Source organism: Merops nubicus, unplaced genomic scaffold (genome assembly GCF_000691845.1).
Source record: "Merops nubicus isolate BGI_N331 unplaced genomic scaffold, ASM69184v1 scaffold14833, whole genome shotgun sequence".
NCBI lineage: Eukaryota > Metazoa > Chordata > Aves > Coraciiformes > Meropidae > Merops > Merops nubicus.
This window is the reverse complement of record NW_008601071.1, coordinates 28712-45900: the sequence shown is the minus strand read 5'-3', so window position 1 is coordinate 45900 and position 17189 is coordinate 28712. Positions and strand designations below refer to the sequence as shown.

General features: G+C 35.7%; 1 protein-coding gene across 1 annotated transcript in view; it reads left to right on the top strand.

Annotated features, from left to right (window-relative positions):
* LYST (lysosomal trafficking regulator) overlaps nt 1–17189 on the top strand; it is a 66669-nt gene that overhangs the window by 24830 nt on the left and 24650 nt on the right. The window contains exons 15-27 of the mRNA XM_008937891.1: nt 878–1123; nt 2593–2766; nt 3270–3419; nt 3991–4128; nt 5718–5916; nt 7160–7291; nt 9339–9978; nt 10423–10600; nt 11511–11680; nt 13146–13376; nt 14256–14422; nt 14911–15063; nt 16529–16720. Of these exons, the coding sequence (XP_008936139.1) occupies nt 878–1123; nt 2593–2766; nt 3270–3419; nt 3991–4128; nt 5718–5916; nt 7160–7291; nt 9339–9978; nt 10423–10600; nt 11511–11680; nt 13146–13376; nt 14256–14422; nt 14911–15063; nt 16529–16720 (2770 nt within the window). The remainder of the gene's footprint in view (nt 1–877; nt 1124–2592; nt 2767–3269; nt 3420–3990; nt 4129–5717; nt 5917–7159; nt 7292–9338; nt 9979–10422; nt 10601–11510; nt 11681–13145; nt 13377–14255; nt 14423–14910; nt 15064–16528; nt 16721–17189) is intronic.

Genomic DNA, 17189 nt, shown 5'->3' with positions numbered 1-17189 from the left:
TGTATGAATTGTTTTCAGTAGAGGGTTGTTTCTGATCTTGTTCTACGGTAGCTCTGTAGCTGTAGGCAAAGGGTCATTCTGTCTGGATGTGAACCATGTAAGCAATGGTACTAAATTTTGAATAGTTTAAGAAAGAATGAAAGAAAGGAATAAATAAAAAGCCTAACAAATCTGTCACACAACTTTTAAGCTTATTTTGCCTTACAAAACGCTAAGTAACCAGAGAGAACTATGTGCTCAGGTGATGAATTAGTCTCTGCACTTTTGTGTAGCCTTAAATGTAATTGTTTATCTGTTTTAAGTAACTTTTGAGATGTGATAATTTTACATTTTTATGTGAAAATGAGTGTGTTACTTTTCATAGGAGCTTTGATTTTGGTCTCTTCATCAGTAATGAAACTTCTTTTGAGATCCTCTTATGGCGAAGCTGATTAAAGGATAGACTTAAAATAAAAAACAGGAGAAATTTTGAAAACATAGCAGATAACTTTCTGTTTTGGACTTGCCTCTTTAGAAGGGGAAACAATTTGCCCAATAACTCTGTATGCTCATTTTCGTTAAAATTTGTCAGTAACTTTGGTTTTATGCAAAATAGTTTTAATTCATCTTCAGGTGATAAGGGGGGGATCCTTGGAATTTTTGAGTGCTTTCTTAACTTTCTGTGGTGTAACTGTTGTAAACACTTGCTGAAATTTAGGAACTCTGCTGGATTTTAGTCAGTGCATCCATGTGAAACTTAAGAGTATTCTAATGGTTAGAAATGAACTGCCAAAGCCACTGCTACTTGTTATAGGTGGCTTTTGTGTGTGGCTTTTTGTATTTTGGGGATTTTTTTATTAAACTTTCTTGAAAAACTTACGAACTTCTCTTGTTTCAGGAGAGTCTTGCTGTAGTTTATACCACATGCTGCCCTGGTCAGTACACCATATATGAACCTGTCATTAGACTGAAAGGTCAAGTGAAAACTGTATCTTCTCAGAGACCTTTCAGTTCAAAAGAAGTTCAGAGCAATGTATTGGATGCTCATCACCTGAAAATGCTTCAGCCTATTGAATATAAAACCCTTCAGGGTATACTACATGAAATTGGAGGAACCGGTGCATTCATTTTCCTCTTTGCTAGGGTAAGGGTGCTGGAGGAGGGGGGTGCATGTATGTGTTCTCCCATATAAAATTTTTCTTGTATCTCAGGTAGCAGATCACATATTCTAGCTGCCTTGCTCTAGTGGAAAATACCTGTGGTATAACACAGAATTCATTATGCAAGTTGTCTTAAACTGGAAACTTAGAATTATAATTCCATTATGTAATGATTTTTATAATATTGCTAGTATGTATGATTGATGTGGTGTTATATTCTGAGCTAGAGATAGAGGTTCTAGATGTCAAAAGAGATTATTTTTAAGTGTGTAGAACTGATTGTATTTTTGGTCTCATTTTTAAAGACATTTAAATTCATGGCTTGTCTCTAACACTTTAAGGACGGGGTATTTACAATGCAACTATGAATAAGTGAAAAACTAAATAGTGTGCAGAGTTTTAAGTTTATCTAATAAATAGTGAGAGGTTTTCTTGGGCAGACTGTTTGGCCATGTTCAAAGGCTTATCCTGTCTAAGAAAAATTGTAATTTCAAAAATACTAAGACTATGAGCCTTAATTTAGTTACTACTTAATTGTGACCTTCACATGGAGAAACTAATATTTTGTGCTAGGTGTCTGAAGTACTACAGGTAATTTGAGGTACTAAGGTAGGCCTAAGATTTGGTTTTTTTGTATGCCATCGGCAATGATATTTTTCTGAAAGGTGTGTGGAGAGTAACCCATTGCCTGTTAGACTAGAGGCAGTCAGGTGTTGAGACTTCTGGTTGTGAAGACTGCTTGCTCTAATTTCAACATTGATAGTAGAAGCTGATAAGAAAAATCCTTATTTGTGTTACTGTACTGTGTAAAGTCATGCTACAGATCCTGCTGTAGACATCATTTGCATCAGTAAAGCAAGCAAACAATAGATCAGCTGTCAGAAAATAAAGGTGTCCATGTCTATAACTAAATGCAGCAGAATTAACAGGTACACAGTGAGGAAACCTATAGGAACTGAAATTCCATTCATGTGAGATTTCCTTCTTGCACATTTTTCTTAAATTCTTGGGATTCAAGAATTATAGGAAGCAAAGAAAGAGTGAAGAATGGTCCATGGTCTCCATCTATCGAATCATTTGTCTCTTTATAGATAATAAAACTTTAATGTTTGATACCTGTTTGACCATGTATGTATTTTATGCACTTGTGACTATGTAGTTTAGCAAGAATAAATTGGTGCCTTCTGTTTAAATTTTATTTGGAACACTTTTTTTTTTTTTTAAGAGTTTCTTGTAATAGAACTTTTATTTTCACAGTAGGAATTACTACTTTAGATATAATACCTGAATGTTGCACATAGGCAAAAATGAAGGTTATGTACATAACCTCAACTTCTGGATTAAATCTGTTTTAAAGATTTTATGATTTCAGACTAGGACAAAGCATTTTTAAGGCATTTTTTTTCTAAATGTTTCATATTTAACTCTTCTATTAAATTTGTCTTTTCTTCAGGTTGTAGAGATCAGCAGCTGTGAAGAGACTCAAGCTTTAGCACTACAACTTATACTATCTTTAACAAAATACAATCAGCAGAGAATACAAGAGATGGACAATTGTAATGGTTATTCTATGATTCGTCGAGTGCTGGTCAAACCAAAATGCATTGTTGGATTTTGCATGCTGAAGGTAGTGCTCTTCAAACTTGATGTTTTGTTCGAAGTTTGCACAAATTTAGAAACTTGTCCGTCATCTTAATTCTACATTTGAAACTATCTTCACAAACGCAGAACAGTGATTTGGAACAAGTTTGGTCTAGGTGTTTTGCCTTGAACTAGAAGCTCGTGATAAGTAAAGTGAGAAAAAGCAAGTGTTGAAAGACCCCAGTTTCAGGGGTACTTGGGGGTGGGGAGGAGGGAGAAGCTACCTCTTTAGTCTGAGAGCAGAGATATTCAAGTAAGCTTAAACTTCTAAACAATTAATAAAAATATTTGAGGGGTGTTAAAAGAATTAAGTGTCTTAAATGGTTCCAGTGGTGTTACTAAACTCAGTAACTATTTTCAAAGTTGAACAAGTAAGATACATGTCTTCTATCAAGAGTTTGTTTCTTTAAATATATTTTAATAAATTGAGTGGGACAACTGTACTGCTTTGTGCATATGACATTCCAAAAAATTTTCCCCCTCTTTAAGACCCTTCTTGAAGGATGCTGCAGTGATGAGATTCTCTATATCAATGAAAATGGGCAGTTCATGCTTGACACAGATTCTACTGCAGTTATCCAAGATGTTCAATTGTTAGAAAAGCTGCTGCTTGACTGGAAGATATGGTCTAAGGCAAAGGTAACTACTTTGATTTTTGAAAAGTTTAAGTCTAAAAGTCAATATTTAGAAAAAAAAAGTGGAGTATTATGAGGCCTGAAATTAATTACTCTAGTTAGATGTCAGTAATTCCTAAAATTTTCTAAGATTTATGACCATTATTTTTCTTTGAATAGCTGGGAGTAGCATCAGGCTCCTATTATCAATAATAGAGGTTGGCCTCAGTGTATGGAATTGTATAAATGCTGAATGGATTATTTTTTTTACAGAAACTGAGGAAGACCTGACCTGCTTCTCTCTGGAGTTCAACTGTTGAAAATAACTGTTCAGTCTTAATATAGCAAAGAGTATACAAAACTAGTTTGAGACAAGTAATTTTTTTTGTAGCTTAATCATTAAGATATGCTTAGTTTTGTGTAACTTTTCTGATGGATTCTAGTTCTGACCTGACCATTTGCAGTAATTTAATGTTTTTCTTAAGTGCAACTCTAACTAGACTTCTGTTCCTAAATGGTTTGGTTCTTTTCATTTGCAGTGTGTAGAGTTGGAAAAATTTTTTGAAGCCATGTTCCTGTTTTGCTTTGTTTTTCAGCAAGGTGTTTGGGAAACTCTGCTAGCAGCTCTAGAAATCCTTATCAGAGCTAACCATCACCAACAGATGTTTAACATTAAACAGCTATTGAAAGCTCAAGTGGTACATCACTTCCTATTAACTTGTCAGGTTCTGCAGGTACTTTCACTCTGAAATCCTACTTTGTGCTTCACAAATACTCAGTTTTACTTGGAGTTGGGGAGCAGACTAAATGCTATAGAAAAAACTATTTCAGTAGAAGCTGTTCTGTTTCAGAGCCCTTTCATCTTCCTCAGCAGGCATTGCTGTGAACTGATAGTCCCTTACTGGGTGCTCTGTTTACAGCTGGACAGAAGGGGCAGGAGATTTTAACCATCTGGTACTACTTGAAAAAACAAGCTTGAGGTTGCTTGCACAGTCCGTACATGAGTAGGAGCTGAAATGAACTGTGACTCTTTTATAAAGACCTGAGATGTCTCTCACTATTTCAGGTCTCCAGTGCTGAGAAAAATAGATGTTGTGCAAGTAGCAGAAACCATCTGTCCTGTATCTCACCAGAGCTAACAGGGCAACCAGCCTGGGGTACTCAGTCTGAGCACTTCTCTCAAAATTTCAATCCAGTAGTAGCTTCCTCCATGGCATGGAGATTGCTCTTTGAAAAAGGACTTTGGGGAAGTGCTTCAACCCCTTGATAGACACTTCTTAGGAACATGATTTTGAAATGGTTACTTGCTTGTAGTACGTATGTTTGTGAAAATATGTATTATAATCCCTTTCTTCTACATTGTATTTTCTGTCTTACATTCCTTTCTATTTTGAGTTTCTCTAACACATGAAATGCATTTATTGTCTTTCCATCTCAGTTTTTTTTAAATGTGGGGATGTTTTTAAACATTTTCTTAGTTTCTGTTTGTAATTTCTTAGTTAAAACAACTACACAAATTGGCCAATAACGATTTGGCAATTTTGGAAGATCAAGCTATATAATCCATTCTTTTTGAAAGCCTCACATAAATTAACTTCAATTAGTCTTTTCATACAGCAGTGTCAGTTAAGGTGCTTGGGTACCAAAAAGAGATTAAATTTAGACAAGCTAGAAACAAGGTAACTACTGTGCTCACAATAGTGAGGTTTCTTAAAAGTTTCTTAAAGTCCTGTTCTAAAAAATCATGGTTCAGTTAATAGATTTTTTTCCCAAGTAATTGTTCTCCAACTATATAGAACACTTGATCAAACAGAAATTACAAATATAATTATCAATGATGTTTCAGATAAGTATGTTTATAAAAATGGTTAGGTGGAAATACAGAACAGTGTGGCACTCTTCAGAGAGTTCTTAATATTTTTCTAAATGTTTGTATCAGCAACTATTTTTAATTTCTCTACAAACATGCAGTACAATAACAGTACTGTACAATTTCAGTGGTGATTCATATCCTAAGGCTTCAGTATTTCAAGTCAGAATATTATAATATGCAGATGATGTTCATTTTCTAAAAATAAACTTGCATAACATCTGCAGTATCTGCAATATTTCTTTGTGCCTGAATTTTAGGTGTGCTGAACTTGGGTAACATTGAGTAGATACAATAACACCTCTCAAATTAAAGAATAAAGGCTTTGTTACTTAATGTTTTTTTCCATATCTGTTTTTCTGCAGCAAGACAATTACTTATTTTTTTAAAAAAAGACAATTTCTGTCAAATTAAAAATACTAAACTTACGGTTGTACTGTTTCTCCTTTCTAGGAGCATAAAGAAGGGCACGTTGCATCCCTGCCGCAGGAGGTTTGCAGGTCATTTGTGAAAATAATTGAAGAAGTACTCGGATCTCCCCCAGACCTGGAATTGCTGACACTGGTTTTCAATTTCCTCTTAGCAGTTCACCCTCCCACTAATACATATGTTTGTCACAATCCTACCAACTTCTACTTTTCCCTGCACATAGGTAGATATGTCACATTTAACTAGAAATAAGAACATAAAAAAATCTAGTCAAAATTAATATCTAAAAAAACCTCTTTTACTCTTACAAATTGCTGTTCTATGAATATGTTCTTTGATACTTATATTGCAATAACTACATATAAAAATATTGAACTATTGAGTACTTAGTAAAGTAAAAGTAGTTTATGGTATTGAGAGATATTGTAGTTAGACTCTGTTTGCTTGGCTTACTTGGAGAGTTTTCTTCTGTTGATAGCCATAGATAATCTGTGGTGGTTGTATCTTTAGCTGTCCTTAAAGTTAGATGCCACTAAATGAGATGTGTAATGTTAGCTGCCTGTATGGACACACTTGCCTGTAAGCAAAGACTAGAGAAAAAAGTCTAACTTACACATATTTCTGAAGAAATGTATAGGTATCTGGTCCTGTCTCCATCTCTGCTTTCTTGTTACTGAACTCCTAGGAAAAAAGGCCTGAGAAGCACTTTCAGTGCTGCAAGATGCCACTGGCAGGCACCATCAGTGCCTTGTGTACAAATTACTGACTGTACCTGTGGCCTTTAAGGGGTGCAGATCCAGGACAACAACTGCCCTTAATATATCTGTACTAGATGACTTTGGCAAAATGAGTGATAGGAGCTTTAAAAATTCTTACTCTTTTAGAAAATGAGAAACTGATAGGTATATTGTTCGTGTTTTAATATTAGCATTGTACAACTTTAGCCATAACTTATGTAAACATGCAAAGCATCATCCAAGTTTGAAATGTTTTCTCCTTTGCAGATGCCCCTGTACCTCCAGTTTAAGTAATCCATTTTGAAGGCAGTACACTTGTTTTTGTCTGTCCTCTAATACTAGTAGATGTAAAATTCTGAGTGAGAGAAGAATGCACTTTTTGATACTTATAGCCTTATTAGGTGAACCTATTTGAGAACATTTACCTGTTTTTGACATGGCAAAAAGTCAGTTATTACCACTTGTAGACCCATAAGGACCATCTTTAAATATAATTGCTTTAGAACATCATAGTATTTTCAGTGTTGTGAAGTAAGTGCTAAAGATCTAGCACTAAACCAAAAAATTGTTCCCAAGTACTTTTTCTCAGATGCTTATGAATCGAGCACTTCTCGTTAGCCTCCAGTGATCAACTTGAAATGTAATGTGGCCACTGTGAGTCTAAAATATATCAAGAATGCAAACTTAAAAAGCTTTTATGTAACTTTTCCTCCTATCTGTTCTTTCTAGATGGCAAAATTTTTCAGGAGAAAGTTGAATCACTTAGGTACCTGAGAAATTCCAGCAGTGGTGGGAAGTCAGTAGACAGTTCTGCATTTGTGATTACAACTCCAACTGGATTTACAGCTTTACCACTGGGAGGTAAAACAATGCTGCAAAAACAGGGACATGAAGACACAGTCCTTTGGCAGATGACTAGAGTGCCTTAAGGTGTTACTTTCTCACAGATATTGCTTAAAAAGCTCTCCCTGCCCCTTGGAGCTTGATCCCTGAACAGCAGAGTAAGAAGGACGGAATTGAATGTGCTGCCTGAACTGCTCTTCATTCTCAAGTTGAGACAAATTGCCACGTTGATGGCTAAAGCAATGAAGTGGTCCAGAGAGCTAAACTATTTAATTTGTTAAATAGACCTGCTAGAGACATATGAGAATGCTTCAACCAGGCAATACTTGAAATAGGATAGCTGTTTATGGCTCAGTCTGTGCAAAAAGCATTAAGCTGATAGTTTTCTTCATCGGTGCATGATTATTAGCATCCATCTAAATATAGTATTCAAGTATTGCCATTTAGTTATACTGTAGGTATATATCTGTTCCTTACGTGATAGGGGATGGGAAAACATATCTTATAAAGAACAACTTGCATACCTTGGTTATATAAATTAAAACTGAGTAGTTTATAGAAATGTAGGACAAAAGCTGAAGCGTATATTCTTAAGCCTTTATGTAAGCTCATTGATAATGAATAAATTTGAAACAAAAATGCATAACCTAAGCATGTTTACCAATATAAACAAAATAGATGTGGAAACAAATTACTCTGATCTGTAATTTAGCTGCTACATATTTCAGATCATGACTTAGCTGTATTCTTTGTATCACAGATGTAATAATAGCTTTTACAATTGATTTCTTGTTGTTACTCTGCTTAGGAAAAGCAGACTGAGTCTTCACGCACTACTTCAGTTGAAACAGTGTTACTTCAGTGCCTGTTACTAAGAGCAATAATATGAAGAGCAGATGGCAGTACTAAACTGTGTATGGAATTAGTCATTCTCACATATGGATTGCATATGAAATCATCTAAACTGAGTACTTTTCTGTATGCATAGTACAAAATTGTTCTCAAATAAAGATTATTCATATTTGCCAGATAAACAACATAAATTTTTGTGAAAATAGGTGTTTGAGTATTGTGGTTATACACTTGAATTTATAAATATAGTTACAATATTTGAAGTGTTATACGCATTAAATAATTTGCTGCTGGCATGTGGGTTTGGATTTTGTCACACTGCCTGCTAATGTGTGTGCAAGCTTGACTGTGAGGTTTTTGCAGCTGTGTAGATCCTTCCTGTTGTCTGAAGGCCAGCTTGGTCTGCCTATGTTTGCACATCCATGTGTATATATTTATATCTTTAGTTTATACATACCTCATTAAAAAAAAATTCCTGATGTATCATCATTGCATTAGTACCAAGCAGTGCAAAGTTTTCAAAATACTTCTGAAAGAGCAAAGTCTCCTTTTCCTAGACTAACAGAAAGCTGCTTTTAGCAGTCTGATACACAAACTGCTTTCTCTCTTAAAAATATATTTTATGAAAGACATGTGTAATGTGCTTTGAATATTTAACTGTTTCAGGTCAAAACATGCGCATAAAAGGAAGCCCTGTTAAATATGCAGTGACTTGTTATAAATCTGAACTACATGTAAAGCCTTAGTGCAAAAGGGCTGGTGAATACTATTTCAGTGTCCACTGAAACATGTTGGTAGATTTGACACAAGTAGAGCAGCCTGATCTATTTGAGTCTGCTTTGAGCAAGGAGGTTGGGCTAGACAATCCCCAGAGATGCCTTCCACCCTTAGCAATTCTATGATTGTGAACAAACTCGTGTTGAGGGTTAGATGAGAGGATCATAAAGTAAATCCAGAAACTCCAATATATTGATGCAGAAATTTTGCATTTTGTCTCTTTCAGATTGGCAATTTGCTAAATGTATGGCTGCATAAGTTTACTATTTCTATGTGACTGGCCAAATCTGAGCTATGTCATGTGTTGAATCAGTTTTACCACATAACATTAGCTTGGGTCATCACTGTGTTAAATGTATGTGGGGTGTAACATTGAGGGGGAAAAAAGCTTGTTTCTAATGTGAAAGGAATGCTAAAGTTGTCCTTATTTCTCTAGGGGATGCTTCCAAGGCTAGCTTACAGCAGACAATAAGCTCTCAGGCACCTAAGAGGCTTTGCAAAAGCTTACCAGCATCTCCCACTTCCTCACCTCAAGTTCATCGAAAAAGACTAACTGAAAGAATGGGAATGAGCATTGATGACCTGCAGATTATTGGCAAGCATGACTACATTGATCTCCAGGGTAGAATTGCTTTTGTAGGAAGTTCTGAAACCATAAAGAGAGTACAGGAAGAGACCTTCCTTAGCAGTTGTGAGTCTGCAAAAACCGTCTGTGACTCCGAGTTAACATCTGTTGAAACGTTTGAAGATATTGCCAAAGAAGAAGAGGTATCTGGAAATGCATTTGAGAGTAAAGAAGCAGAAGCAGACCTGAAATGTAATGAAGGTGGCGGTGCTGCTGCAGCGGAGCCGTTGCTGCGCCGCCCAGACAACCTGAAAGGATTGCCTTTGTTTCAGAAGACTCAGAGTAATTTTGCAGGATTAGGCCTGGCATTTTCTGTTCATGGAGGATCGTCAGCCATTGCTCGCTGGCCAAGCTTTGCTGACAAGAGTATACTTCCTGAAGACTGGGAGAGTCTTGCTTTTTCTTCAGCTAATGAGAATACCCAAAAACCATCTGAAAGCCCTGACGACAGGTAAGCAGATAATCAGCAGTAGCTCAGTATACGAGCCTCAATTTTATAGTTCTTGATCTTCATTACTATTTGACAAAAATGGGAAGCTTGAAAATTAATGGAATCTTTTCAATGACTGTCATAAACCAATTTATTAAGCTTTTAGTATATAGGTTGCATTGTTTCACTTTTTGCATTATTCACATATGCAAACTAAAAATTGGGAATTTTGCTGTCTATGGGTAGGAGTGGGAACTTGTTATGTTTTCAGGCATCTAGTTCTGGTCAGTTTATCCTTTTTGCTCTCTAACATCCAAAAGTGCTAGAGTAGTAGTAGGAGTGTTGGAAAAATCTTTGCCAGCTTTGCTCTTCTTCCCACTCTGTAAGAGTAGCTAACAATATGCTTTTTTTTTTACTGTTTCCTGTTGTAAATTATAAACTGTGGTAAAACATTCCTATTTTCAGATGTACAGAAGACTGTCTTGTGCTTATCTGTTGTGGATTGTATGACCTGTTGCGTGGAGTTCTCCTAATCCTACCAGATATCATGCTAGAAGATGTGATGGACAAACTTATCCAACCTGATTATCTTATAGTTCTTGTGAACCACCCATCTCCTCTCATACAACAAGGAGTCATTAAAGTAGGCCTATAGAAAACGTTTTTGGCTAAAGGGTTGTGAACTAGCATCATTAACATGTTGGAAACATGAATTTTTAAAAATATTTTTTATTTCGCCTTCAGTTTTCTAGATTTACTTCTGAGTTTTAAGACGTTTCCATTCCCACAGATTAAAAAAAAAAACAAAAAAAAACAAAACAAACAAACCACCAACCAAACACAACACAAATGTATAATCTTTCAATAGATAGTCTATGATCTAAGCCAGAGGCCTTAGGAGCACATGACAGCCAGCCAAGTTGGTGACCATCTCTTCAACATTAAACATGTGGTGCACTATATTAGTGTGCAAGTGAAGTTTTGACTTCTAACACAGTTGACTTTCTGTTATTCTGAACAGTTATTCACTGTTCAGACAGTTTGTCCTGAACGTGGACTTGAGACTTCAAGATGTTTTCTGACACTTTTGTAGTATCGACAAGGAAAATGTTCCTGGATGATAACTTTATGTAGAAGAAAACTTTGTGTAGATTTGTATTTTAATATGAAGAAGAATAAAATGATATGGCTTCAATAACAAAACTACCCAAAAATTGTGCATGCACTTGCATACACACTAAAGTGCAGGATTTAACAAATATAAAAAAATTTGAATGTTTTTATGTATGCATTCTGTTATGTATTCTGTTGTGTGCAATTTCATCTTCTTCAAAACTGCATAAAAACTTTTAAGTGTCTTCAGATTACAAGGATAAAGTCAGCTGCTGGTTGTAACAAGGACAGTGTAGATTGCAGTTGCAATAAGGCATTCAATATTTTTAATAGAAAATTAAAAAATTTTCAAACTGTTCAAATCTCAGATAAGAATTTAACTTTCAAGGGAGTCATGTTAAATGTTTGAATCTTACACTGTGATTATGCATTTATTTTAGCTGTTGGATGCATACTTCAACAGAGCAAGGAGAGAGCAGAAGGAGAAATTCTTAAAGAATCGTGGCTTCTCCTTGCTAGCCAACCAGCTGTACCTTCACCAGGGCACTCAGGAAGTTGTAGAGTGCTTTTTGGAAATGCTCTTTGGCCGCTCTGTTGGCTTGGATGAAGAGTAAGTAATGCTTTGGTTTTGTGTCCTGTAACAATATTTGAAGTACAAGCAGTGCACTTTGCTAGAGGCAGGGATGTGAGAGGTTTCTAATTTCTATTCTCTTCCTTGTACTCACCATTCATAAAAAACCCAAAGAGTTCCTTAAACTATTTTGCGACATTTTCCTTGTAGCTTTAACCTTTAAATGTATTAAACTTATGACCATTGTATGCCCCTTGAGTGGTTTGTAAGCAACTTCATCCTTGAATCCCATGCTTTAGGATCCATGCAGATGGGATCTTCTAAATGCTCAGCCCTTCTAAGGGCCTCGGAGGCCTTTGCACTTCAAATGTCCTGTAATCATTTTAACTCTTACTAGGTCCTTTCTGATCTTACATGAAACTGATTTATATCCTTAGAAGTCTTTCATAGTCACTAAACTTCTGGTACTGGATTTTGGTAGGTGATTAAGGAAAAAGCTTGATGTCTCAGCTGCTTCCTTGGCTTGGTTGTGAGTTTAAATCCCTATTTCCTTTAAGGAAAATCCCTAATACACAGTTTCCTTGAACCAGAACCACCTCATATTAACAGGAAGGGAGATTATCTGTAAGCAGTTATCTAAGTAAATGATATTTTTTTAGAATTAGTCTGGCTACTTAATGATTATGCAGGGAAAACGTGTATCTAACTATAGTCAGTAGTGCAAAAATCTTGCCAAAAAAGCTCCTTCTCAGTTGCTGCCTCTGCAGAATTTGTAGCCAAATTACTTCTGTTGGCCTGATTTTCACAACCCTTAAAAAATATTCCTGTTTAACTGCAAGACTTAAACCTGGCTGATTAAGTAGCTCTAAGACCTGTTGTTTCTTCAGGATCATGGGGCTGGAAGGGTAATTGTAACATCTTAGGCTTTTTGGATTGTGTATTATAATCATGTGATGGGCTGATAAACTTTAGAATAGTAATATACTTTCTTAATCCACAAGTAATACAAGGTCTGAGGATCTGTCCTGAATTCTGCAATCCAGTAAGACAATTTGCCAAACTTAATGCAACTTCAGCAGTAATGGATATAGGATATAAAACCACCTGTCAGTCAGTATATTATTATTATTATTTATTATTATTATATTGATGGCAAGCTGTATGTGGTTTCCTGATAGTGTCTATGCAGTGGTAATACTTATTACTGGAAAGATGTGCCATTTTTCTAGAGTCATTAAGCAAAGCCTCTGTTTTAATAAAATCTGTATTGTAGAAAGTTGGTAGATAGCTCAAGCTTCATATATATATTTTAAGTACTTCATTTCCTTGTGGCTACTTGGAGTGTTTATTTTGTTTTTTTCCTTTAGCAGACAGGCATTGTTAGTGCAGTGAAATGTAGGAAACTACCAAAATGCTGGCACAGACTGGTATTGCAGTTGCATATGTTGTGTATGTACCAGGTTGCTATTTTAAGGATGTCACTCACTTATGTTTATGTTAATAGATTTGACCTGGAAGATGTCAAGAATGTTGGACTCTTTCAGAAATGGTGTGTCGTTCCTATTCTGGGTCTTATAGAGAACTCTCTGTATGATAATGTTCTGCTCCATAACTGCTTCTGTCTCCTGCTGCAAATCATAAATTCCTGCTCAAAAGTTGCAGACCTTCTGCTGGATAATGGTTTGCTCTACGTGTTGTGTAACACGCTGGCTACTCTCAACGGACTGGAAACAAAGTGAGTATTCTATCAGTTGCTTTAAAATAATCCAGGCACAACCTGAAATCCTGCAAAATGTACTGTATTGCATTTGTTCTACTTATTAAAATGATCAGAGCACGTACAAAATAATGCTGGTTTTGAGGTTTTTCAGCTTTAGTTATACCTGTAAGCAAAAGTTAATGTTTAGATAATCAGTTCAAACAATGGAATATAAAACGTTCTTTCTGTATCTTGAACTTTCCAGTGAAATGATGTTTTAAAATGCAAGTTTGTCACACTTTGTGCACTCTGGTGCTAATAAAACTCATCTGAACAGTAACATAGAAGTCCAGGAGATGGTAGCATTCTATTGTATCTATAGCCACTATCAAAATTGTGGGAAGAGTGTCTCCTGTGGGCCTGTGATTTAATATTTGAGATTGAGTAACTTAAAGTACTTGATTAATTACAAATATTCTGCACCTTTAAGGAAAGTTATACAGTGGGGGAAAGAGAGATGGGGTTTTGTTAATTTATTTCATTAGCTGGTATCCTGAAGAAATAGATTTCCTTTTTTACCTTAGCATAGTTTTAGTTCAGCATGGTTACAAAATGAGAGAGGCTGATTTTGAACAATATGGGACTCCAGACCTGTTCTCTAACTTAGAATTTAAACTAGGTTATAATTTTAACGTTAGAATGTCTCCAAGATTTGCAGGCGTCCAATCTGCCAAGGTTAACACCAAAGAGCTCTTTGATTACTATTTCTAGTCTTCAGCAGTAACATTTTTATAATTAAGTACTATATAATATTAGGTACGGCTGGCAGAAGTAGCAAGGGGGATAGTAATGGGTCTTATGGGTTACAATCTACTAGAATTGTCATGTTTCTGGTAACTACAACTTTGTTTGCAGCATTCCCTTGAATGACTACAAGTTACTTGCATGCGATATACAACAGCTGCTGGTAGCAGTTGCAATTCATGCCTGCAGCTCCTCAGGTTCTCAATATTTTCGTGTTATTGAAGACCTCATTGTGCTGCTGGGTCATCTTCAAAATAGTAAAAATGCAAGGATGCAAAGTAAGTTATCTGCTTATTTTTGGGGTCATGGGACTAGAGGAGTAAATCCTTTCCCCACTGGTTTTTGTTTAAATTCATATTCCTGCTAAGGGAGAAGGGGAAGTATTCTGGTGATGGATATTCTTTCTCTAAGTGGTTCTCAAAGTAGTAGTTTTCCTAAGGAGCCTGCCTTCTGGTAAAGAATTGTGTACTGCTAATCTGAACAGTGACTGTAAAATTTCATTAAGGGTATTTAAATGGATACAGTTTCATTTAGCTTGTTTCAGAAGAATTAAATTCAATAGCTCTTCCATGAGAACTCAATACGTGCAGACTGTGTGCTGTCTGTATCTGTGGAATTGTGAGGAGACTTTCTATGTGACTTCTGTGGAATTGACGTTAACAGCTTTTGACACATTTTCTGTTCTTTTACTTTTTTACAAAGGTTTGGTAAAAATTTTTGAATACATATGAAGAGTGTCAAATGTCCTTTGTATGCCTCTCTCTAGATATGGCAGTTGTTCTGCAGTTAAGAGTTCTTCAAGCAGCTATTGAATTAATAAAAACTACAGCAAACCAGGATGCTCAGGAGCAGGCTGGTTCAGTCCCATCCTCATCTGCCCCACATCGTGCCATGTTTCAGAAGCGCAAAGGCATTGCTGGTGAGTAGCAAAAGTGTAGTATGCTTGCCTGCACTTCCTCCTCTATGTATTGCTTTCAACCTGTCATTTCAGTGATTCAACAAAGTGATCCTGTTGCTTTGCTTTTTCTGTGGATTTGCTTTATAAATCAGTATTTATATTTTTAGAGGATTATAGCCTGTACCCATCTTGAACTTGTGGGGTTTTTGTATTAGGAGGAGGGAATAGGGTTTGAAAATGAAACCTCAGTCACCATACTCTCGCTGCATTGTCTAAAGCCAGATATTACCTTCTTTTGGGATTCTCTTCAGCTCACAAGTTGCTTTGTAAAAGTGTTTTTTTTAAAGTAACTCATAGTGGTTTTAATAGCCAACCTCACAGTAAGGAAATGCCAAAACAAAGTTAGTGCTTGCAACTTTAACACAGCTATGATGTGGGGACTGCACTGTTGCACAACTTCTAATTACTAAGCATCCTGAAGTAAATACCTGGCACTCCAAATTTATGGTTGGGACTGTGAGATTCGTGGATTCGACTGTGATTGTGCTTGGAAGCATTTGTGCAGTTCTAGCTCCAGCAGTAATGCTTCCTCTGTATTTGACAGCTTGTGGATCACTCTGTAAAAGTTTTGGAGTCTTATGCCTGGAAATTGATTTTGTGTATCTCTTACATAAATGAAGCTGCATTTAAGTCTTTGTAGAATATACAATTTTAAAACATGATTTTTTAAAAAAAAAAAAAAACAAAAAAACAAAAAAACAAACACCAAACAAACCAAAAACCAGCCAGCCAAAAAAACCCCACCACTATTATTCCCTGCATACTATGGGAATATTTCTCTTGAGATGGCCACCTTTCAAGTCCCTTCTCAGTCAGCCTAGTAAACAGTGAATTTTTTTTTTTATATTACTGAATCTATTGAAGCAGCAAAGATTTAAAAAAAGTTATTTTTGAAAGAAGCAAATACAGTCAAGGCTTACCAGTTCCTTTCAAGATAATCTTAAGTAATATTTTTATAAGTTACATCTGTCAAAATTAGTGGCAATGGGTATGTTAAAAAATGTTTATAGGTTGTTTATGTAACTGACTCATAATTTGTGCTGATAAAAGTATCAGGTGGTACTGCACCTACTTTCCAATATGCAGTAATTTTTTTTGTATCATTAATTTTTAATCCTTTATCCTGATTATACAGTAAAAAAGGAATAAAAAACTTTTTAAGAATCTGCTTTACACAAATATGCAACTTGCACAGTAAATCTGATATTGAGACTAATTTCATGATATAATTTCTTGAATGTATTGTCAAATAGAAAAGCTTTTAGAGGAAAGAGACAAGCACTCACAAGATGCTATGTTCCCTTCAGTATTACTGTATTTCAGATGTTTTGTTTCCTTAAATGATGTGAACTCTTTGGATGAAAGCAGTTGCTGAGTGATTGTTACGCATTTTAGTAGGATGCTATTAATGCTTCTTTACTTAAAGGCTCCCGAAAGTTTTCACTTGCTCAGTCTGATGCTCTGCTGATGAAAATGCGCTCACTAGCAAGTGAAGAATTCAACATGATGATGCAGCGGAGAATGAGCCAAGAAAATCCTGTCCAAGCCACTGAGACTGAGTTTGTACAGAGGTTACAGAGGCTGACTGTTCTAGCTGTCAACAGGCTCATTTATTTAGGTAGGATTTCTTTTTTTGTTTTGACAGAGCTGATGTAGTGCTATAGGAGAAATGGATCCTTGCTTTTGGAGTGGTGAAGTGTTTGAGAGGAAAGTAAAATCTTTGATGCTAGTTTAATGGATTTAAGCATCAAACATTCTCTCAGTGATTTTTCTCTCCTTGTTATATAACTGACAATCTGGATACAGTTTTTATCTGAATGAGCAGAACAAATTGTTTTAATTCTGCGTTGGTTCATTCATGTGTTAACTGCCTGAATTATTACCTGAAGATTTAAATCTGTCAAAGGGAGCTCTCTCAAAATGCATCAGTTTGAATGTTTCTATGAAATGGCTCCATTTGTTAGCAAGTCTTGGTGACTTTGAGGCTAGTTTAAATTCCACAGCAGCAAGAGAAGGTATGGTAAGTATAGTAGTAAAGACAGTGTTTGATTTAATGCCAACTAAAGGATCATAAGATTGTCATGCTT